General features: G+C 27.4%; 1 protein-coding gene across 1 annotated transcript in view; it reads left to right on the top strand.

The window, feature by feature from the left end:
• LOC107441037 (nephrin) overlaps window positions 1–25857 on the top strand; it is a 342812-nt gene that overhangs the window by 160643 nt on the left and 156312 nt on the right. Inside the window, exons 4-5 of the mRNA XM_043050259.2 lie at window positions 2000–2057; window positions 21258–21410. Coding sequence (XP_042906193.1) covers window positions 2000–2057; window positions 21258–21410 — 211 coding nt within the window. The remainder of the gene's footprint in view (window positions 1–1999; window positions 2058–21257; window positions 21411–25857) is intronic.

Below are 25857 nucleotides of genomic sequence, written 5' to 3'. Positions count from 1 at the left end.
ATATATATATAATTATTTTTTATTTTTTTCAAATTATTTTCTACTGCTTATAGGTTTACATTTATTTTTTTAACATTTTTACATTTTTTTCTACTAGAACTTCTTTTCAATTAGAGTAGCTTTAACTTAAACCTAAAAGTTATTTCAAACGAATTAATTCTAATTTTTTTCTAGAAAAAAATGAGTATATTCAGGACTAGTTTCTCTGAACTGAAAAAAAATTAATTAAATTTAAGTCTTTTTAATACATTTCAATAAATTCTCGAGTGTTTGCGAGCTTATCTAGCATCGTTACTCAACTTAATATTTTACCTTATCATTTTCTTGAAACGTTTGAATTGTGTTAAATTAATTTTATGTAAAAGAAAACTCATTTAGATAAAGTTCCATGTTTAAACATTATCATCAGAGATATCAATGAAGAAAAAAAACTGAATTTACGCGGGAGAAATATAATTGAGAAGCTGTAAAATTATTTGTTTATTTCAATTTTCGAAGTACTGTTAAAAAAAGGAAAGTGAGATTAAAAGCTGTTTTAATCTGACTTATTTAACAAGTTTTGTTTTAGTTAGTTCTATCAAAAATGTTTTTAAATGATAGAAAATATTTTTTTTCCTATGCCCACCTGGGGATTGACCTTTCGTCAATACAGGTATCTGAAAGGCAGATTTGCTGGTTACTCTTTCAGGGCACCATATTAGGTGGGCCAACGTTGCTTCCACAGTAAGAACCTATAGTACAGAGAATGAAAGAACATCAATGTCTTGCCAGGGATTCGAATCCAGAACGTTTCTGATGCAAGGCCATTTCTCTGACCCCTATACAGTCCAGTCGGCATGATAGAAAATATAGTACCTACAATAAATAAATATATCCTTGAAAAAAGGGTTTCTCAAAATAGGACAAAAAGGAGTCGAGATAGCTCCGAAACAAGTATGGAAGAATTAGAAAACCTCATTACTCAATAATGAGTATCGTGACAAGCTCAAATCAATATATACTTATTTTTGTGCAAAATACATAGTGTCAACAACACATCATTGTTGTTTTCAAGACTATGCATATAATTTTGGGTAATATCTTATTTTAATGAGGTAGTGCTTAGTCTCAAAACTGGATATGTGCTGTTTTGAGCATGTCACAATACTCAATTATGAGTAAATGGGGTTTTCAAATTTGGCTATATTTGTTTTGAAGCTATTTTTAAAGATTTTTGCTCAATTTTGAGAGACCATTTTTACTATGTAGCGTTATTTATTTTGTGCTTGAATTAAAATGTTTATATATTTAGATATGAATGTAGATTTTTTTTTAAATTTTATTGCTTACTCTTACGATAACAATCTTACTTTTTATAAACTTTTTTTATTTGAATTAAATAAAAAAAAATATTTTTCTGAAATGAATAGTCTCAAGAAACGAAAACTCATTTATAAGGATGATATGTTTACCTATTAAGAATAAAATTAAGAAAAAATATGCACATAGGACGTGGTGATTTATTAATAAAAAAGAGAAAAAAAAATAAAAATGATATCAAAAATTATGATACACTTGTAAGTAAGGCAGCTCCACAAAGTAGCAAAACCTGTTTGATTACGGGGAAAAGATAAACAGGAATTGAAAGTTCATTATTAGGAGGGCCTTAAGGCGTCAAACAGAAAATAAGGAACTTATGATACCTTGAATTTCTTCCTTCTATAGTAATTATTTGCTTAGAATTCAAAAATGTTTTTGATTTTTCTAACTTAAAAATAAATTGCCAAAATTTGTATATTTTTCTTCAATTTTGAGAAAGATTTTAAAATTATTCATTATCATTGGTCTTTACCAAACACTTAAATATTTTTAGCAGCCTATCTTTCGATTACTGATTGCACCTAGTTTATTTATTTATTTTTTTTTGTCTGCTGAAATTCTCAAAGAACTTAATTCTGTAACAGCAACATTTTTCGACATTAAAGTAATTAAATATCTAAGAATCCTCTTTCTTTTACAGGTGGGACCAGCGAAAGATAACCATCCCATCAGAGCAGCAGCTCGCGTGTCCATCTTAGGTAAGCAATACGTTTCCTTCCCCCTCCTTGCAAAATTTAGACCCATCCCTTATGCCTTAGCCCCTCCCCTCAATCACGGTTATTAACACGCAAAAAAGCAGTCACGCATCAAAACACGGACCCTTAAAGGCTTCGTGGTAAGTTTATAAAAATGCCCCACTCTAGTACATACCAAGGCATTAATATTTCATACATAACTCAATTATTTCTGCCGCTGATGCATTCTTTTGGGTCAAAGGATATATTTTTGATTAATATGCAAGGGCTAAATTATTTGGATTATTGTTTAGAAAACTTGGAAGCTCTCAGTTTAAGGTTATTAGTTTGTACTTATCGCGTGGCATTGTAAGCATAAATTTTGATTTAAATAAATAGCTTTGTTTGGAAAAGTTATTTTTAGTTCCTAAAAAATTTGATTATATTTAAGTAGATATTCACGTGAGGCACTTTTTTTTTAACCTTTTTAGAGCGACATAGTATTAATTTAAAGGTGTGCTTAAGTTATTTGCGTCACGCTAAAACGATCTCAATGAATACAAAGTTGTAGCGGGGTAATTTAATTTAAGCATTTATCAATATTAAAAATATAAATGCAGGGTAAAGCGCAAAGAAAAAAATATCGGAAACGGTTAGAAATGTATCAGATTTTTTTTTTAAAAAAGTGCTTTTAAAACTAAATCATAAAAATAAACTAGATTATACGAGTATAATATTTTAAAACATTCTCTTTAAGGAGAAAGTTTTTATATGAAAAAGCTTCTGTATTTTAAAGAAAATGAAAAGGCCGCATTGTTAATAATGCAGGGATATATTTATTTAGGTAACAATCTACAACTTTAAACTAATTATTTCAAAATCAGTTAAAAAGTAAGGAATGCTGTAGAAATAAAAATCAGTATTTTACTTAATCAAGTGTTTTAAAGGAGGGCTTCATAGGGAGCTTCACAGGAGGCTTAAAGGGGGCTTCATAGGGAGCATTCTTATCAAAATACCAAAACTTTTTTCATAAACCCAAGGTGTTCTCCTTAATATATGTTTTGGAAATATTTTATTTATTTGTTACTTTTTTGAAAAAGAACTTTCAAGAACACACTCAGAAATAAAACTGTCCCATTTTGATGATTCAGCAATCCTTGAGCAGTATTTCGTTGATTTTGAGAATCATTTCGTTGCGAAATCGTGTGATTTGTGATGAAACGCGAACATGACGAAAATATTTTCTCATTTCGAAACCTCATCGTAGTGCATTGTGGAAAAGTATTAACTAAAATGGCAAAACCAAAGTAAAAACTACGTTCATTTTGTTACGAAATCGTGTGATTTGTGATGAAGCGCGAATATGGCGAAAATATTTCCTCATTTCGAAACTTCATCGAAGTGCATTGTGGAAGAATATTAATTAGAATGGCGAAACTAAAATAAAAACTAGAGAATCGAAAATAAAATGACGAATTAATCTAACCGGCTGTATTGTGGTCAAGGAGTTGGCTTCATACCAGGACTATCCAGGGTATGATTCCCGCTTTGCTCATGGGTGTTATTTATCTATTTGTTCTATGTGTCCTTGAAGTATTGTGCCCTCTATATGGCGCCCTCATTTATGTAATTATTAGAAAAGTTAGATACACTAGGGACTAATGTTTTTTTTCGGGGGGGGGATAGAATGACGAATTATTTATTTAAGGTTGAAGAAATTTCTTACCTCGAGTAGTAGTAGTTCATTTACGTCACACTAGAGCTGCACAATGAGCCATTTGCGACGGTTTGGGAAGCATCCCTGAGGATGATCCGAAGACATACCATCACAATTTTGATCCTCTGCAGAGGGGATGGCACCCCCGCTTTGGTAGCCCGATGACCTGTACGCGAAGTCGAGCACTTTACGGTAGAACAGTTTAACGAGGACCTATACCGCAAACCTTCGGTCCCTACGTAGACTGATCCAAGTGGTCACCCACCCATGGTGGTCACCCACCCACACACAGGCGGCAGCCAGTGATGCTTGACTTCGGTGATCTGCTGGGAACCGTGTCTTAACGATCAGTCTACAGCGGGACCTTGTTACCTCGAAGAAGTGGCGATATTTATTTCTTCACTTTGACGGAAGTTTTAGTCGGAGCATATAGAAAGAAACTGTTTCGTCACGAAGGAAATTTCGCGAAATCCGAGGATCTATTTTTTGCATAGGCGCTAATGCTTTTATTTTTTTGGGGGGGGGGATGGAATGACGAAATATTTCTTTACTTTTGTCGAAATGTTACCTCGAAGAAGAAACGATGGTTATTTCGTCACTTTAACGAAAGTTTTCCTCTGAGCATATAGAAGGAAATTGTTTCGTCACAAACAAGGAAAGTTTCGCGACATCTGAGTATCTATTTTTTACAGTGAATCGGACGTAATTTTAACAATTTCCAATTTTTTTATGCTCTAAGTTGCATGCACATTTTTAATATTGATAAATGCTCAAATAAAATTACTAACAACTTTGCATTTATTGCTAAACTAACTTCAGAATTTTGAGCAAAAAACAATGTGAAATTAAACACAGGTGTGGCTGATGAAAAAACATTGTTTTTGAAGTACTTTAAGACGAAAGTTAAAACATCACCTCTAGTTTAATCAAATTTACTTGATTTAACATTGATCAACTTAGTAGTTTCTATTGCACATACGAGTTTTTTTATTATTTTATATTAAAATAATTTCAGCACATTTTACAAAGTATTTGTCTAAAATTCAAGGTTTGAGACTTAATTAATCAAAAACTGTAGATGTAATACAAACCTTATTTTAGTTTTATGAACTCCGTTTAAAAATTCATTGTGTCAGCAAATACTGTCAACAATAATATAAGTGTCAAAACTTTTAAAAATGTCTCTCGTGAATTTTCAAAAGCTTATTTCATTCATTTTTAACGCAATCATTTTTAACTCGTCTCCTTTCCATTATTTGTATTAAATTTAGCACATTTAAATAAATAATTCCTTGAAAGGCAAATTACTGACTGACAAATTATGCAACTATTAATAAATTCAGATTTTGTACAGGCCACATAAGGCTCTATAATAATATTTCAGCGTTAAAATTTTAATAAACAAACAGTTTTTACGAGATTATTTTTTTTTTTACAAACGTTTTTCTTTTCTAATAGGTTTCAACCAATCAGAAAAAGAACTATTTAAATTTTGTATGGCTTAAATAAACTGCAATCAATTCTATCGAACTTGGACAAGTCCCATACATAAATACGATAATGAATCTATAGCGTTATCGCATTGCAAATTTACACTATATAGGTAACTTAATTGTTTATGAATATCACTTATGATACTTGTATTAAACCTTGCTTCAGTTGTTGAAACTTGTGTGAAAACAAGTTACATTTGAAAAATTCCGGTTCAAATTCCTGTGAAAAAATACTGACACCATATATTGATAGCCGGGAATATTTACCGTATTTTAATCCAGAATTTTATAGATGATCTAATAACAATCCAATTAGAAAATGGATATAAATACATATCAAACATTTTGGCAATAATGAATCCAAATTAATACGTAATGCAGAATAAATATTGAGTATTATACAAAACATTTGTTATTTTATTAAAGATATCAGTAATTATGTAACCTATTTAAATATAGAATGTACTTAAGAATTACAATGCGAGAAAATATACAAAAAATCTAGTAATAAACAATTAAAGCTCACAAGATCTGGACTGTTATACAAAATTACATTAATTATTAAGAATATTATGTAAATTTTATCTTTTTTCTTTGATTAATCTATCGTTAAATATAAATAATATATTTTAGAAAGAACTATAAATAATAAGTATATTTTAATTTAACTTTTTTTTATTTCATCGATATATCAAATAACAAAACTATATAACCATAAAATATATTTTGAAAAACATATAATTAAAAAAACTAGATATAATAAATATTCAAGGAAAAATTTATTCAAATTGTATGTTAACATATTGTAAACATAATGTAAACATAATGAGTATAATCTAACTTTTTTCACGATACTTTACTTATAGTATAAAATGACATAAAATATATAAACATGATGAATTTTTTTAAGAAAAACAGCTGCAAAAATAGTTCTTAGAAAAGTCAGAATTATCAGAGAAACAACAGGATTATTCATTCGAAAAACAATTCATAAAAGTTTCCAATTCTTTAACCGTCTTTTGCTTTCTTTGTTTAATTCTAAAGTTTTTTTTTAAGAGTAAAAGAGCTCTTAAAAGAGACTGAATTACTGAAAGTGATGTTAAAAATATCGCGAACCATAATGGGTTTGGGATATCACCTAAGGGAAAGGTGTTTAATAATTGATGAAGGCTTCAAACAGTTAAAAGACCATTAAGATCTATCGATTAACAAACCCTCTATTTTACCCTGCGATCTTTTCACGCGGAGACCATTGAACTATTTTGTTTATCATGATCCTATTGATGATATGGTATTATTATAGAGAAATTTTAAATGTAAACAAATATGTTGCTTTTTTTTTTGCTTAATTGTATTAATAAATTTGAATGTAGGTCTGTTTCTATTTCAGAATGCGTTTAGTATGGAATGCTGAATGTGAAGTAATTTTATACTTAGTGTAACCCCCAAAATAAAATATATAAAGTATGCAATAAAACTCAAATGTAATTACTTTTTACAAATACTTACACTTGAGCCCCGATGGCTCAATAGAGCATTTACCTTCCAATGAGGTGAACCGGGTTCGAATCCCAGCGATGGCTGTTCGATACGAATCCCAGCTATGACTGGTCGATACGAATCCCAGTGATGGCTGGTCGATACGAATCCCGCATCCGGCTTGCACCGACCGTAGTGCTGGCTTGAAATATCCTCAGTGGTAGACAGATCATGGGTTAGAGTGCCCTTGACGTCAGGCTAACCTTGAGATGTTCTCGTGGCCTCCTTCTCCATATAACGCAAATGCGAGTTAGTTCCATCAAAAGTCTTCCCCGAAGGCAAATTTCTCCCAATACTTGATCTAGGAGTTTCCTTGTCTTCTGGATTGGGTTCAAAATTACGAGTACAAGGCTACGTAGTAGAATATCAGTAGTCGTAATCCCAAAATTTGGGTCGGCTATCCAACAAAGGTTATAAATATTTAAAAAAATACTTAACACTTTTAGAAATTTCTCGGTAAAAGTGTTAAATAGCAATTTATTTAATTGTTATTTTCCCATATTCAACCAAAATAGCCAAATAACCATAAAAAAAAGAAATTCAAACTGTTTATTGATTGCTTTTTTATATAATATGGTTAAACGATCAGAATTCTAACCCCTCCAACTAAGTATAAAAAAACTAAGCCCACTTGATGAAACCATTTAGTGCCATGCAGCTGGGTACATACTGTAGCCAAGATGCTCTCTCGTAGCAATATTTTATCATATTTATTTATTCGTAACAATAGAAGACAAATATTCAAGCGGAAGTGAGATATTTTTAAGAGAGGGACAATTAATTAGATAAATTATAATGCCAAATACACTCTGAAAAACATTTTAAAACCATATATTATTAGTTTTTCAACTGACGCGGTTAACTTAAAAACAAATTAAATAAACTTATTTCCTTACTTTTTAAATGGTACTCGAAAAGCAATGCTCTTTTTAATTCTATTGTGATTCCTTTTAAATCTCTACATCTGATAATTATAATATGATAAAGACTCCATTATGTTTATATTAAAAAAAAATTAGGTATTTTGTGGATTTTTTTATCACGAATATCGACCCTGACATTTTTTTCATAGTTGCTTTCTTGAAATCCTTGGACTTTTTAATCTATTTAAAAAAAAATTTTTCAGCTGAGATTTTTCTCTATATCATTCATCAATGAAATCAAAGAATGTTGAATTAAAAGGATGGGGATGGGTTCCTCGAACCTTATTTGGTAAGGAGTGACTCATGTCCACCCTGTCCCGAACCTATTAATCCTCCACATAAAGCTTAAGGGGACATCTTCCTTATATTTGTTCAATATATATCCGGTAAGACCCTGGACAAAGAAATTCTGCGTGATTGATTGCCCATATTTATTGTCAGCAAGCTTTTTTTGGTATATTGAATTAAATTGACGAAAAATGAATTTATATTCAAATTTAAATAATTAATGTTTTTTTTTCTCTCAAATGAATAAAAAGAAAAATTAAGAACAGAAATAAGTAATGAATTTAATTTTTGTAAAAAACTGATTTATAATCACCAAAAAATGTGATAATTCATAAACATGTACTAGGTTTGCAAAATACAAGAATAGGTTTGTAAATTCTTTAATTCTTGAACTATGGTTGATCACTATGGTAAAATTTTTAGAAATTTATGTTTTCTTGAAAGAAATTGATTTAAACTAAGAGAATTTGATTGAAATTCATTAATGTGTGCGTAACATAATATCAAAAAAAATTGTAAAACAAAGCGCAATTAAAAAGTTTTGTAGGTCATTTTAACGATGAACGACGCAATTCATTTAATGCTGAATTACTTCGATTATCATCTTCATTCAATTAGCTTTTTAAGTAATTCATTTTAATGACGAGCTTTTTCGAAATTACCACTGTACATAAAGCAACCCTGATCATTGTAAACTAAAAAATATTCAAAGTTATTGCGTAATTTAACGCTTCCAAGTATATTTAAGTAATTATGCTCTATGTTTTTTGAAAACTAATTCAGTCAGTAACAAAACATCAGTAAATATTTTAAAATGAAAAGATAAATTATAATTTAACACTTTTAAGAAGTAGATTTTTTTGGTACATTTTTTATTTCGAAAATTAATTGTGTATCCGATACAACAAACAAGCACAACAATATTCAATAAACATTGCCAAGCGGAAAGCACTAAATTGCCCTGCTTTGTTTAATACGATATACTAATGATTTTTTTTCAGAAACTATTTTCAGTTAAACCTTCACATTTCCACGCGGCACAAAAATCGCAATACTGTCGCATAAAAGATTCTAATGAAGCAAAATAATTTCAGTTAATTATGTTAATAACTAATGATTTTATCACCTTAGTTTTTTCCTACCTGAAATAACAGTTTTAACATTAATTGCATTTTGTAAGTTTAGTTTTTCAAGTACAAAATATTCAACTTTGAATCATCATTACGTAATTAAAACTTTTTAAACCAGGATTTGCGTTTACTTATTTCGACAAAAATGTTCGAATTGTTTTAATTGCAACTAATAGCCAAAACTTGTATTGAAATTGTAAGTTAAATAAAGGTAGTTTAGGCACGTTGATAAGCATTACTATTCTGCCGAAAAAATTGTATTAGAACTTATGAAAGTAAAAGCTAGAAATAAATATAGTAAAAAACAAGAAAAAAACATGATATGTAATACATTTCATATCATTTCCAAGTTATTAGGGTTTTCTAATTGAGATTATATAAAAAGAAAGATAAAGTAATTTTAAACAAATGTAGACATCTAGCCATTCATTAGGCAAATTACACACCCTTTAAGACATAATATCTATCATAACATATAACATAACATCTCCAGCTGGAAATATGTATACTCTATATCCATTACTATAGCTGGAATAGCAGGAAAAAAATGAAATTACTGAATTCATTAAAAAAAACACTGGTGTGAAAAATAAAAATAAAATTACTTACGGAAAAATAATTATTTAATAACTTAAAGGTGAAATAAGTTATTAAAAAACTAAAGTTGAAATTTTTTAAGCTAGATCTTAAACTGATTAGTAGAAAACCTTTGATTTTAAACACTAGATTACAAGTTATCAAAATAAATGTCTATTTCGTGGCGAACTAAATAATTATTTAAAGTCTTTCATTCAAAAGTCATTCATTTTTCGATTCATAACGTTGATTGTTTATCATAAATAAATATATATTGCAATATATATGAATAATGAATGCATATGTAAACTAATGTTTGCATGCTTAAAAAATTATATTTTATTTTTATTAATATTTCTAATTATGTATAATTTCAGTTTCGTAACTCAATAGAATAAAACAATTATCAAAAAATTATAATTTTCGATTAAAATCTGTTTTCAAGAGATTAAAAAATAACTAATTTTCCCTTTATAAACAACATCAAAACTAAAAAGACGGTTGATAATAATTTATTCATATTATAAGCAGTATTTATCTATAACTATGAGAAAAATATTTCGAAATATAAGTATTTTTTATTTCTTATTTTTTACTTAAAATAAACAGACTTTTATTCCTTACCAGAGAAAAAAAATACCCAACTTAATCAGTAATTGGTTTAGTGTCGACCAGATTCTTTAGAAACTTTGTTATTTGAAACGTGAGGAACATTTTTGGGGAAAAAAAAGGAGAAATAAGAAAAAGAAAAATAATTGTTTTTAAATTAACCTGAAATTAAAGGAATTTGTAAATACTAAACGGGGGATTTATTTTTACTATGTCATTTAAAGAGACTATGCAAAAGTGTTTTCTTCTTTTGAAGCGCTCTTTTCTGGAAAAAAGTTTTTTTTTATACAAGTTGATTAGGTAAATTAATTTACGAGTCTGTACCAGATCTAGCTTTGTTATTTATACATCACATAAGTTTATGGCGAGATTAAGTACCATGCAGATTATGTGTCCCAATTATAAGATTAAATTTGTGAGACAAAAACATTGTTTATCTTTTACATTAAGTTTCAGTTGTATTAACATAGTTTAAATAGAAAATAGTTTTTTTTTGAAAATGAAGAAAAGACGCATATATATATTTCCTTNAAATATAAATACAAGAAAAAAAGAAAAAAGTTAAGAAAAACAATAAGTTTCATTTATTGCACTTAAGCTGCAAGTAAACAGTACTCATTAGATAAATTCAAAATGAAGATAAAACAAAGAAAAATTATAGACATATGAAAAAAAAGGGGGGGGGAATAATAAGTAAATAAATAGCAAACAACAGTTTAAAAAAAAATATGAAATTTTAGTTAAAAATCCGGAGAAAAAAGACATAATCTTTTCCTCAGCCCACACGATTATATCCGCAAAAAACTGTTTTGCGGATATAATCGTGTGGGCAGAGGAAAAGATTATACCTTTTTTTTATAACTAAAGTTTCATCCTTTTTTTTAAAAACTGTTGTTTGTTATTTTTTGACTTATTATTCCCCCCCCCCCTTTTTTTCATGTGTCTATAATTTTTCTTTGTTTTATCTTCATCATATATATATATATATATATAATTTTCTTAATTGTTCTACTTTACGATGCATGACACATTCATGACATTCTATTTTTCTGTACAAAAATTAAAATACACGGGAAGTTGATATTGCGGAGTTGCGCAGAAAAAAAGAAGGACAGTTCAACGAGAGAGAAAATAATACGATGGAATAAAATATTAAATTTGTTTTAAATTTGTATTAAAAATTACCACGCAGGCCACTCTGCAGTTCAAAGAAATGTTACTCAAAGGGTTTATCTGCAAGTCCTTTAACGATTGAAATTTCTCCCCATTTAAATCTTTTTTCTTTTTCCTCGATCCCTATTATGTTATTTTTAAGTGTGATTCTTGATTACTTTATAGATCGTGTTAATTGCTACTTTAGAAATCCAGTTGACAGTTCATTATTTAGATCCAATTAAGTGTTATTTTTTAGTTCCAGTTAATTGTTACTTTATAGATCCAGTTAATTGTTACATTATAGATACAGTTAATTGTTACTTTATAGATCCAGCTAATTGTTACATTACAGATACAGTTAATTGCTACTTTATAGATCCATTTAATTGCTACTTTACAGATCCGGTTAATTGTTCATGTCGTTACGATCAAGTTTTAACAAAACACAGTTACTAAAACTTTTAATAGTTATATATTTCATTTATAAAATGTTTAGTGTTTTTGTGGGAAATAACGATTTTTAAGAAATGTTAAAACGCTTCTCAGAGGATTTAAATTTTATATTTTCAGCAACATATGACTTAGATAATTTGTAGTCATAAGTCATGGAGCAAAATATTAACTAATAATAACCTGCTTTGATATTTTTACATCCAGCCACCTTTCAAAATATTTTTATACCAGTTTTTAGAATTTTTACTAGATAACAACGCAATATGAAGAAATATTTTACTACCCAAAATAGACATAATGACGTTTTCTCCTATACGCTAAATCGTGAAGCATGGAAATGTGGCTCATCATTATATCGCCTCAAGTTCATCATTTATTTTACTTAAATTTTTAGTATTTATGGTTAAATTTGTAAATGTTTTGTTGATTTTAGCGTATTGAATCTAGGAGCTATGGTGGCCCAGGGGATAGAGCATCCGACCCGAATGAGGTGAACCAGGTTCGAATTCCAGCGATGGCTGATCAATGCGAATTCTGTATTTGGCTCACACCGACCACAGTGCTGACGTAAAATATCCTCAGTGGTAGACGAAACATGGGTTAGAATCTCCTAACCGTCGGGCTAACCGAGGAAGGGTTTCGTGGCTAGCTTCTCTGTGTAACGCAAATGTGTTTTAGTGCCATTAAAAAATCCTCTTTGACGGCTAGTTTATCCCAATGTTTAATCTAAGAGTAAACTCGTCTTCTGGATTCGGTTCTCAATTACAAGGCTATGGAGTTGAGCACTGATAGTCATACACTCAGAAATGGATTGGGTTTTCAACGCTGCCTCCATGTTCTAAAATAATATATTTAATCTAGAAAAGGGGGGAACTACAGATTTCTTAAACTCATTAATGATAATACTGGCTTGTTTTTAATAAAACTATAAATTTAATTTTAGTAAGTAAATACCATTTGCTTAAATATTCTTCTGTGTTTGTATAAGAGTGTATAAGATGTGCATTTGTTCATCAAATATTATATTGGTAAAATTAATAATATAATTTTTCCAAACAATTCGCTTCAATACGAAGCAGATATTTTATTCAGTTTAATTCTTTCGGACAATTCTATTCTCCGAAATATATTGAATAAAATATTGTTTGGACGTTATAATCCTCTGATTTAATTTTGTGAGCAATTGAAGCAATACAGAGTCCACAACATACTGGAATCATCACAAAGTCCATCTCAATTATTCACTTCCTCATTATTGATTCAAACACTTCTTTAGGGGATCGTTCGACCAGTTTTCCCACCCGAATGCCAAATAAGGAAACATCAAGAGATCGGCCCCAACTCATCGATTCCTCCCGCTACATCCCTCCCACAGGGCATTTCACTTTTGCTCAAATGGATTTGATCAGTCACTCGATCAACCATTTCATTGTGGTCGGGGAAATCTTAAAGTTTTCCGTCCCGATGGCCGAATCTATTCAATACTTGACTTCAATGTGTACCAGTATTGTGGAAATGTAGTGTCAAAAGTTCCGCTATAGCGGAAAATGAAAAGGAAGCAATCTCGAGAATGATTTTGAGAACTGGTGACATAACACACACAATGAATGGTTGTTAATGCGTTTCGAATCTCGAAATCATTGTTATTAACGCGTTCTGTTAGTTTCATTGCAAAGCTAATCTCAAGTTTGGAATCATTTTAAACGGGGTAAATAAACGGATTTGGGTTCTCATTGATTTGGATTCAAAAGCTATCAAAGAAATTTAATCCTTAGACTTTATCAAGGGTTACGTTTAAATCGAATTTATCATATTATTCTTATTTCTTTTTTCAATAAAATTTATTAATTAAGAAAAACACAATGTAGGAGAAGTAATTCTATATCACTACACTGTTAGAATTTTCATTCTAAAATTATGGTAAAATATCTGGCAGCAGTCTGTCCATCCGATTAACCGTAAAGTTTACGGTAAAAAATATTTGTCCCTTTTACCGTTTTAAAACCGCTTTACAGCTTGTATGGTTATAAAACCATGAATGCAAAACTATACTTTTTTTTAACCATTTACAGCTACCGTGGTTTCAAAACTGTAAAAAAAGAAAGAATTTAGCTGGACATAGGAGCTAGGCTTCTCATTAGATAATGGACTTTGAAGAGTGCTAGACATTGAAAACTCTTCATGTGTGTAAAGGAGATGTCAACGCTGAAACTCGAACCCTCGTTCATTTGGTTATGAGATTGACAGATCAGCCCTTTCGGCTATAATATGTACGCAATTGCAAGAAGTTGCTTCATTAAGTGGGATTCGGCAGTGCCATAAAATTCTGGTTATTTAACCGTTTAAAGTATAAAAAAAATAGTTAATTAACGATTTTCCTCACTGCTAATAGTTTGATTACCATCTTATTTATGGTTATTTGACTGTTTTGTTTAAGTATGGTAAAATAACAATTAAATAGATTGTTATTTAGCCACTTTTTCAAGGGGAAATTTCTAACAGTGTATCAAAATTTGAGTAACTTTTATCTTCAAACAAAGTTGTTATTTATTTTCGATTTCATGTAAATTTTTCAAGTGTTTCTACACATAATTTCTTCAAGCTATAATATTGTGAATATTTTATATGCCTTCTATAGTTCGTTTCATCTTTTCTCAAATCAATTTGAATGTTCAATTGATCAACCCTTCCGTTGAGGTCAAAAAAATCTTAATGCTTTTCTCTCAGTGACTGAATCTGTTCAGTTCCTGATTTCAGTGGAACATTTTTGTGAAAATTTGGTGTCAAAAATTGCGGGAATGTGGAAAATGAAAAGGAAGCAGTAGGGCATCTCTGGCATAGCACGGAATGAAAAAGAACATGTTTGTTATTGAGTTTCAATTTTCGAAATAATTGTTAGAAATATTGTTCTTCGTTGCAAAGATAATCTCAAGTATTGAGTTTAAATTTACTTTAAATGGAATCAGGAAATCTGCAAATTTTTGCTTATCATGCCATTAAAATAGTATAATAGTTAGAGTTTTATAGCTGATTGAAAAAAAAGATACTTAATAACTTTAAGTTATTTGCTTAAAAATGGAGTTTTTCCTAAATATATATTAGACAGCAATGTTTATTTAATGAAAATGATGAATTAGAAAAAAATTAAAATTGATAAGAATTGCTTTTGCTAAAATTGCTGCAAGGTTTTTAATTTAGTAGCTTTGAATTTTCAAATCAGCAGTTAATTTTTAATCTGTATGGAGCTTATAAATTGGAGTTTTATTATGCTTTTGAAATGCAAAGTAGAATTTATTTGTGAAAAAATTCACATTCATACGTTTTCAAAAATTTTCATGTAAACGATAGTTAAATTTTCATAAGATAATTACAATTTGACGTTTATGAAAATCATTATTAAAAATGAATAAAATGTACATGTATCCAGATTTTGAATCAGCTAAACTAATATTGACTTGATTTTTATAAATCTTTTAACGAAAATAATTATTAAAAATTAAATAAAATTTGCTATTCACATGATTTTACTTTCAGTTTCAAAAAATAAATTTTGAAAGCGATATAATTATTTATTCTTAAAATAGTAAGGAACAGATAATATTTGAGTAATAAATTGAATCCTATAATTTTTTCCCAAAAATATGATTTACTTCAAATAATTAAGCGTTTTTTATATTTTGTATTAATGATGGTTTAAGTCAATAATTAAATTATGATTTTTAAATTAAATTACAATGTACATTATGTGTATATCCGTTTCGTAAAATTTATTCTGTTATTAGAATGTCTTTTGTAAAAATTAATGAAAATTAAAATTATTTTCAACAGTCTTCTTTTCGTATTAATTATAATTTGAAACTCTTAATTCTCAATATTGATAATTAAAGCATGCAAAATTTGGAAAATATAAACATTGCGTCGTAAAAATTCGGTAATAAAAAATAAAAATAATTTAATCAAATAAGATAATGAGATTTAGAACAAAAACTAAATTGAACAGTGGTTCTATAACGGAAATTGAAATTAAAATTGACTCGAATTGAAATTTGCAAAGGAATTTAGAAATCATTGAATGAATTTGATTTAATTCAAATTTAAATAAAACTGAAATCTAATTTATGCTTAAAATTTTTAATGAAAAATTTAAAACGTAATGAAAATTACAGTTGAGTTTAAAATTCAAATTATATTGAAATTTAAAAATGGTATTAAAACAAAAATTATCTTAAAATTTGAATTCAGAGTTAAAGTTTCATTAAAAAAATTTCCATGAAATTTTCTATTTGATGAATACAATTTCATGAATTAAGTCTTTCATAAATTATATCATTCATTGTAATTTATATTTCACTAAAATAGCCAATTATTAAAAAAAAAACATAAAACCAGCGCATAAAAATCAAAAAATCAGGAAAAAATTAAAATTATTTTTAACATTAAATGCATTTCATCGTATAAATATTAATTTGAAACGCAATATTCATAAATAAAGCATAAAGAATTTGGAAAATATAAGCATTACGCATTGAAAATTCAGTATTAAAAAAATAAAATAAATATAATTTACACTGAAAAGAAAAAAGGATTAAGAAGTAAAATTTAATTGAACTTGATTTTAAATCAGATATTCAATTTAAAATTAATCGACTTCATATAATTGACCAGAATTGAAACTGAACTTGGAAATAGTTAAATTTATTTCACTTACAAATCCGAATTTAAATAATAGCTAAAATTTAATTTTAAACTAAAATTTTAAATTGAATGAAAAATTTTTGTTGAGTTATTTAAACTAAATTAAGATTTGAAAATTACTTGAAAACTGGAAACTGACTTAAATTTGAATTAAAAATTAAGTTTCATTTAATAACATTCAATAAAACTTTCAATTTGATTAATACAATTTCTTTAATTACCTCTTCATCCATTATACCTCCTTTTCAACAAAATAAGCAATTGAAATCAAATTTCAAATTGAAAAGTTTCAAATTAAAATTTAAGTTGAATTGAAAAGTTATGTTGAGTTATTTAAACTAAATTAAAATTTGAAAATTGCTTGAAAACCAGAAACAAACTTTAATTTAAATTAAAAATCAAAGTTTCACTTAATGCCATTCAATAAAAATTTTTAATTCGATTAATACAATTTCTTTAATTACCTCTTCATTCATTACACATCCTACTTCAATAAAATAGCCATCTATTAAAAGAAACATAAAACCAGGTCATCAAATTCTTGAAAATTTTAGTCTAATTTTGTTCTAAGAATCACCCTCTGATGCTCACAGAAATCTGATGACACACGCATTAGGTGACTGATTAATAGCAGCTATCACCATGACGCTTAGATTGGGCTACATGATTTGATCTCGCTTTCTTAATGACGTCTTCGAGGGTCGCTCTGACACATCTTCCACGTTTAGTGAGGAACTAATCAGCACATCGTCGATAAATGATACTAATCCAGCAACTTCTCCATTTTCCTTTTCAACGATGCTAATCAAGAAAATTTATGCAAAGTTTAAAAATAGTCTTAAGTCATTGTAACTTTACAATGTATATTTAATCGTATTTTTTATCAAAATGGAGTTTGGTATCATTTTCATAAAGTTTGAAATGTAGTTATTGAGAAGTAGTATTAATGTCATAATTTATTGGAAGAATTTAAAAACTTTTTGGCTAGAAATAATTGTGGTAATTATTTTAAGCATTATGAAAAATGCAACAAAAAAAAACTGATATTTCGTAAATAATGAAAAACCCTAATTTATTTTTTACTACTTTTTTAAAAAAAAGTTAAAATATCAAAATATCAATTTATATTTTACTTTACTAAAAGATTTCATTTTTCTGTGCGAGATTGTTCAAAGATTGATTTTCCCGGGATCATTCCACTTTTGGTTAGAAATAATTGCGTCTGAATTTTGAATAGTGTTTTCTTGCGCATTTTGGGAAATTTAATTTTAAAAAAATTATTGTAAATCAAGGGGATGAATGATTTATGCTTAATTTTTTAAAAAAATGACGATTGAATCGCAATTTTTTCCACTTAGTGCACAAGAATTACTAAGTTTTCTTACATGAATAACGAAAAAAATTGGTTTTGCCCGATAGTTACTACACATAGCTAATGTTCACTTTTAGAAGAGAACAGTTCCTGTCTACGCGTAGACAAGAGGAACAAGAAGAAGTATAGTGAAAAGGACGACGGAAAATGAATAAATATTGATTGGAGAGGAATTTTGAGGAAAAAACAGTTCCTGTCCAACCAAATTTTCCTCTTTTTTTCAATATCAAATATGATAAATTTTGTTTTCTAATTTTTAATAGATGTAAATAGAGGTTTGTGACATTTATGTACATGATTTTTTAACGATTTCAATTGAATATTTGCTCCTGAAAACTCTCAAACCTTGAAATCCTTTTTTTCCTAAGAATCAACATTTATGGACATTAACTGATAAAATATAATATAAAGTATATAGTAAATGAATAAAATATATTATATACTAAATACTAAATACTAAATACTAAAACGTATTTAAATAGTAAAGCATAAAGTTAAATAAAGCATAAAGGGGAGATATAAATCATTCCAATAAGCGTATAAAAAGAATTAATATTTCTCTTAAACAATTGCATGCATAAGTGAACAATACATAAATCTAAGAAAGCATAGGTCTCTTGTACTTAATTTTTTGTTTCATTTCAAACCTTATTTTTGTTTTAGATTTCAAACTGCAAAAGTAACGGATAATAAGATAGTTTGAAAAGAAAGCATGCTTGATTTAATTTTTTTATAAAAACAGAAAACTATTTTATTAATGATGTTTACAATTTTTATCTTTTTTAAAATACAATTTCACTTGTGTACTTTTAAATAATAACTTGAAATATCTGATAATTTGATAGTGTATTTAAGTAACAAAGGTTTGTGGTTTATATTGTAGCTTTGTAATTCATGATTTTGTAAATAAAGCAAGCATTTTTTGCTAGTTTAAAAAATTTCTCCTTGATTTAAGAGATATGTGTAACAATTGACAATCTAAGTGTTACAAACATTGACAATAACAAGCTAAAAATATTTCAGGACAATTGTTTCCTTTTTTTGTGAATTATAGGTATGAATTTTATTTTTTATGACTATTATCGATTTTTTTTTCATAATGGTTAAAGTAAAAAGAAATATTTACTTTTTTTTCTGTTTAATATTCATCCTTAAAGCCCAATTTTCCAAAAATTAGAGAAGTGAGTTGTAATCACGATAAATACCAATAATTTTAAATTCAATGCTATTACTATCAGAGTGCATGATGCATACATGATACGGACTTTCTACTTTTCCGAAATTTGAAATAAGAAGATGTAACAACTAAGTGGATATTATTTTCCTCTATATATATCAAAAGTTTTCTGCATTCAATAAAATTTATGGTTTTAGAAAATTGCAAAAATGTTGCAATTCACTTATGAGAATACTTTGTTATACATTTTTAATCACCAAGTTCTACATCTTGAAACTAGATATGTCATTACATTTTGTGTTTATTTAAGTTTGTATTTTTACTAAAATGAATAAACTACGGAATTAAAGACATTAATACTAAAGGAAGAGTTTTAAAGTAATACATCATTGCTATTAAAATATACTCATTAGTGCTAAAATAAATGCACTGTGGAAAATGTAACAAAAGCTAAACATTGATTCATAAATAATGTTAAACATTAATTTATTTTTATACTAATTTTCTTAAAAATAATCACAACAACTAATGGATATTACAATGTAAATGGATACAATAAAATAGATATTATTTCTTTCTGTATATATATGAAGTTCTCTGTATTCAATAAAATTTAAAATTCTAAAAAATTCTAAAAATATTGAAATTTATTTCAATACTATGCTAAATATTTTTTAATAAACTTTTTTTTAAAAGAAAAAACTAGAGTTTTTTACATTTAAGTTTGCATTACTACAGAAATAAACTTAAAAACACTACAGAAATAAACTTAACAACTACAGAATAAAATTAGAAACATTCACAATTCGAAATTAAGCTTTTTAAACTAAAACATTATTGAGACTGAAATAAGAGTATTATAGCAAAGCATTATTACTTCTGAAATATGGTCATTACTATTAAAATAAATGCATCATGGGAAAGGCAACAATTCCAAGATACTTTTTTCTGAAAATAATGTTAAACATTAGTTTACTTATTTTTTTAAAAAAATTGCAACCACTAATGGATATTACAAAATAAATGGATACAACAAAATGAATATTAATTATTTTTGTATATATAAGAAATTTTCTGTATTTAATAAAATTTGAAATTCTATTAAATTCTATAAATATTGCAATTTACTACAATACCTTGCTAAACATTTTTTACGAAGACGTTTAAAAAAAAAAGAAAAGTAGATCTGGCCTTATATTCTGTGTTTATTACATTTTAATTTATATTACTGCTAAGATAAATAAACTACTTAAATAAATGTATTATAAGTACTAAAATAAGCGTATGATTTTAATACGCTAAATAGAAATTATTTCCTTCCTTGTATATCAGAAGTTTTCTGCATTTAATAAAACTTAAAATATTATAAAAATGCAAATATTTTGCAATTTTCGTAACAGAATACCTTATTATACTTTATTTTTAATTCACGAACTTTAATTGTTAAAAGCAGATCTGTCAAATTTAGCGTGTTACCTTTGCTTCTAAAAAGGCTACTAAATTTAAGCCATTTTAGTATTAAAATAAGCGTATTAAAATAATACATTATTGCTACTAAAATAAGCTTATTATTGTAATACATGGTTACGACCAAAATTTGTTTTACTAAAATAATTGTATTATATAAAATGTAAACAAAATGAAAGACTGATTTTTCTTTAAGTATGTTAAAAATTAACCTATTTTTTTACTCTTTAAAAATCGTAGTAAATACTAAATATTAATTTATAGTTAACTTTACTTAAAAATGGAATTCTCCCGTCAGAGGACATGCAAAACATTCAACTTTTTACATTTTTGAAAAAAAATTTCCTAGAGCTCTACGTAACTAATCTTCCATGCTCCATTAACCTTTAAATCCTAATTCGCATTATTTTACTAACAAATTATAAACTGCTTAATTTATTTAATTAAAGTTTATATTTACTTCAGATATGCTACGCCAGTTAATTATAGTTCATGAATGAGTATTTCACCCTTCATTAAACGCTAATTCCAATGAAACAAACTAAAGCAGGGCGAAATTCTTCTAAAACTTTCCAGAAATTTCCTTTAGAATAATAATCTTAACAAAAGCACTCCTTTTTCTCTTTCTAGTCCCTCCCAAGTCACTCGAGATCCAAAACCACGTGAACGGAAGTACTCTGGAAGTTCGAGAAGCCGAAAGAATAGCACTCACTTGCATAGCCAGGCACAGTAAACCAGCTGCAAAATTGAAGTGGTATCGAAACGGGGTTCTGTTGCAAGGAGGTATGTAGAAGAGCGAAGTAGTTAACAATTGAGAGTTCTGCTCCATGGTTTTCCTTGAGGAGTGTGAAGTGTTTGCTTAATGTTACAATTGGGGTTGGAAACGATTTAGCATTGCTCCGAGCGGAACGTTAAGCAAAATGGTTATGAGACAATAGATACATTTTAAACTGTTTTAGGAGTCTAAGAGTTTATTTAATGATAAAAGCTGGATATTTTACAAAGTAAATTTTGAAAGGGTGTAGTTTATAATTGCATTGAAAAATCCTGAAATATTATTTGTTTAATATGCATCTTAAAATTTATTAAAACATAACAGGGTATTTTTAAGAATAATAAATACCTAAAAAAGTTTGAAATACATAATTTTGATAACAGCATGAACAAAATCGAAATCTTCATAAAATTAACGAAAGCATAAAGAAAGTATATATTTTCTGTCGTTCAAAAATGTTGAAGAATTTTCTATTTCTTATAAGAAAAACCCCAGACATATTTGTATCAATTTCCTTAATATAATTTTCACTCACAGAGGGGATTTTGTAGATCTGAAAGATGAGTATAAGTTTAGATCGAAACAGTGAATAGTATAGATAGTAAATTCTATGAAATTTTGATCAATAGAATCTATTAAGGAAATAAAATCTTTTTCAACATTATGAAATTAAGTTTAATATAAAAAAAATTTAAAAAAATAAAAAAATAATAATTTCTTCACTAAATATATTCAATAAACATAACATATTTGTTTAATTAAAATACATATTTAATGGCCAAAATAGAACACTTATATCCTGCAAACTACTTTATTTCAAATATCACTTTTGCTTAAAAAATTTTAAGTTTAATTTTAATATGTGTAATATATAATAATTTATAAGGTTAAGTTAATTTTATAGTTTTATACGTTACTACATAATACCTTTATAAAAATAACAATAAAAATATAGTTTGCATCTTATAAAGTTGCCCAATAGTTTTTTATATATATACATACGCTGATCGTCATTACTAATATTATAATGGTAGTTGAAGTATCATCATTAACTTTTGATAACACATAGCCAAACACAGAAGATTTCTGGTTAGTGACGCACAAAACAGCCAATCAAAATTGAGAACGCATGTATGTCAAAAGGTAATAATTTTTAATAATGCTGTCAAAAGATACAAAATACAAGCTGACCTCAAATAAAACTCAGAGGACTTCGAATCAAATAATTAAGAAAACTCTACTACTACGTTAATAAAAAGGAAGATTTATTAACTCAACAGCAAAATTATAACATCGCCATTCCAAAAAAATAAAAAATAAAAAAAAAAAATTAGAAAAAATCTCACACTTGTTACGTTAAGCTATAAAAAAGACCGAACGATTATTTATGCAAACGATTATACGATATATGGGTCATTCTCACAAAAACAGTCATTTTCATGTCCCCAGTATATTTTATGTTTGTTTTACAGCTTACGAAAAAAAAATTCAGGGAAAGTGTCCTTCAGAATGCAAGCTAACAAAAGAATAAAAATAAAATTATCAATTTTTATTTTTTATTTATTTTAGGTAATTAAAATATACCAATATGTCATTCCCTCACTTGTCCCCACTGCTGATTTAAAAAAAGAAAAAAATTGTTTCTGAAATAAAATTTTTTTTTTTACAAATTCGTGTTTTTTATTTCAGAATACTGAAATATAGAATTCAGAAAATCAATTTTAAATTTAATTTCTGATAAAAATATTAACACAGCACTATTTTAAACTTTGTCCCCAGTGTTTCGCGTCATTCCCTCACAACAATGTTCTTATCACCTGCAATCTTCTTAGAATAAAAATATTTTAATAAAAACTTCAGAAGTTAACAACTGGCATCATAGAACAAAATTGCAGTATGTTTCCATCTTCAACTTAAAGAAGCTTTGCTGTGGAATAAATTTGAATGAATCAAACCAGGTAAAATTTTTTACATTTGTCATTCCCTCATGTCATTTTTTAGAGTAAAATAAAATACAACTTCATCGAGAAAGTGGATAATTATATGTTGCTTTCTTGTATGAATATAATTGTATGTGATTGACTTCAGAAATTAATTAGGCCTAACTGTTATTTTTAAATTTTATTGAATTCGTCATTCCCTCACTAGTGTATAAAGTGAGGGAATGACGCTGAAGTGAGGGAATGATTCAAGATGAGTATATTATTAAATTTTTTTTTGTTCAATCGTGCCAGCCAATTTTATTTCCCAAACCTGTAAAAACTATTAAATATATAAGACTAAATTATAATAAATATTAGATATACTTAGTATGTTATCATTTTCAAACTTTAGGTAGATGTAACTTAGATAAAAACATGTATTAAAATAAAATATCATTCCCTCACTATTAGTGTCATTCCCTCACTTTTTAAATAGTGAAAATAATTAATTTACTTATTAATTAATTTGAAAAATAAATTAAAAAATTAATAAATTAATTTATTAAATTAATTAATTTATTTATTAAATTAATTAATTAATTATTAATTATTATAAATTAATTAATTATAAATTAATTATTTAAAAAATTAATTAATTTAAATATTAAGTATAATTTATAGGATATATACTTTCTTTATAATGCCATTACATATTTCTATTAATATAAAAAGTTTCAGAGCTTTTTATTCACTTTACTTTTTCGGGATTTTATGAACTGAAAAATGACAGTTTTCGTGAGAATGACCCATATGATTATTATGAACTTAACTTTATGCTAACGATTGCTTATCACGTCATTAGATAAAAGTGTCATTAACGCAATATTATCCATTGTTTATTAATAATTTTGAGTGGAATGTAAAAAAATAGTTGTTCTAAAGTTTTATAATAAAATGTTTGTTTTGATAGAACGCAGTTATTTATTTTAGAATTCCAATATATTTTAATAGCTCTGATAAATCGAGTAGAGTTATTAGAAGCACGAATCATCACTCTCTCAAAAAACTATTTACATTCCGAATTATCAAAGTATATTGAACAGAATTTACTTTAAAATACTTATATCTTTTATAAAAAATGGATCGCCATGAATATCTTAGATGATATCAACAGTGGCATAGAGCTGAACATGATTTAGCTGCATAAAATTAACTGGAAAATAATCGTAGTGCTATCCATACGCGACGGCGGAATGCGTGGCGAAGAAACGTTGAAAAGTCAAGACATTTAAATGAAAACGAATACCTTGGTATACTTACGAATACTTCTGATTGAAACTAAAATATTTTGTCAGTTGACAGTATTGAAGTTAATTGAGCAATTACTTGCAATGGTATTAGCTTTTGAAATATTACTTAGAATCAACTTATTAATATTACATGTTTTAATTTGTTTGTAATTTTTGTAAAGCTTTTTTTTCGTAAGGTTTTAATTGTTTTTAGTTTAAAATTTAAATTACTGGGGGGGGGGAGATAAAGCACCATATAGGGAGCGTCCGGCATCCTTTTAGATCAACAATGATTTGAGTTAGGCTCTACCACGCGTGCTTCGGATACGGAGATAAATCTTCAGCTAATGCCCTATAGTAATGTGTTAAATAATATTGCTTCCTCTCTTTATATATGTTTATAATATTGTTTGTATTGAAATGGCTTTATATAAGTTTATAATGTTGAAAATAAGTTCCTCTGACATTTTATAATCCTATCATATTCTCTCTATGTGATGTTGGTGCAGAAAAATTACCAGCTAATCTCCAGGAAAACGACTTTAAGTTTATTCGCGAAGCGAACGAAAATGTAATTGCGTAGCAATTATCGGGGGTTGGCGAGCGGTAGTGAGCAGGGGTGGAGCCCTCCAGTATAATATAAGAAGAGAGTGAAATGATAACAAATAGCCAATCACAGAACACTTGCTGTTAGTAACGCACAAAAGAGCCAATTAAAATTAGGAACGCATGTGCGTGAAAAGGTAAAATTTTTTAGTAATGCTGCTTGCTAAAATTTTACAACTAAACTTACCATTTAAAGCTGAGTAGATCCAGTTTTTTCTCATTCATTTCAACATTGTTTTGGTTGTCATCAGCATAAAATTAACAAAAGTCGTAAAGGTATTGTTTTTCCTTAAATATTTTTGTATCCCTAACTTAAAGTTATTTTCCAGTACTGCTATGATTGGCGAAAATATTAAAGTATGGTTGTAAACTCATCAAATTTGTTTGAACAATATAATGTTATAAGAATATAAATGTTATTTTAAAAAATGATTACTTCGAAAAATCACTTCTGTTCATTTCTGTTCTGTTCAATTGTTTATAATACTAACAGATAGTAATATTTGGACGTGGGTAGTAGAGGCACAAAGCAAGCAAACAGAATTTCTTTAAGTATGTTCATGTTAAGTGAATAATTTTAACTTTATATATATATATATATATATATATATATATATATACACGAGTTTACTCGAGAT

The sequence above is a fragment of the Parasteatoda tepidariorum genome, chromosome 5 (genome assembly GCF_043381705.1).
Source record: "Parasteatoda tepidariorum isolate YZ-2023 chromosome 5, CAS_Ptep_4.0, whole genome shotgun sequence".
Classification (NCBI taxonomy): domain Eukaryota; kingdom Metazoa; phylum Arthropoda; class Arachnida; order Araneae; family Theridiidae; genus Parasteatoda; species Parasteatoda tepidariorum.
This window is presented reverse-complemented; position numbering and strand designations above follow the sequence as displayed.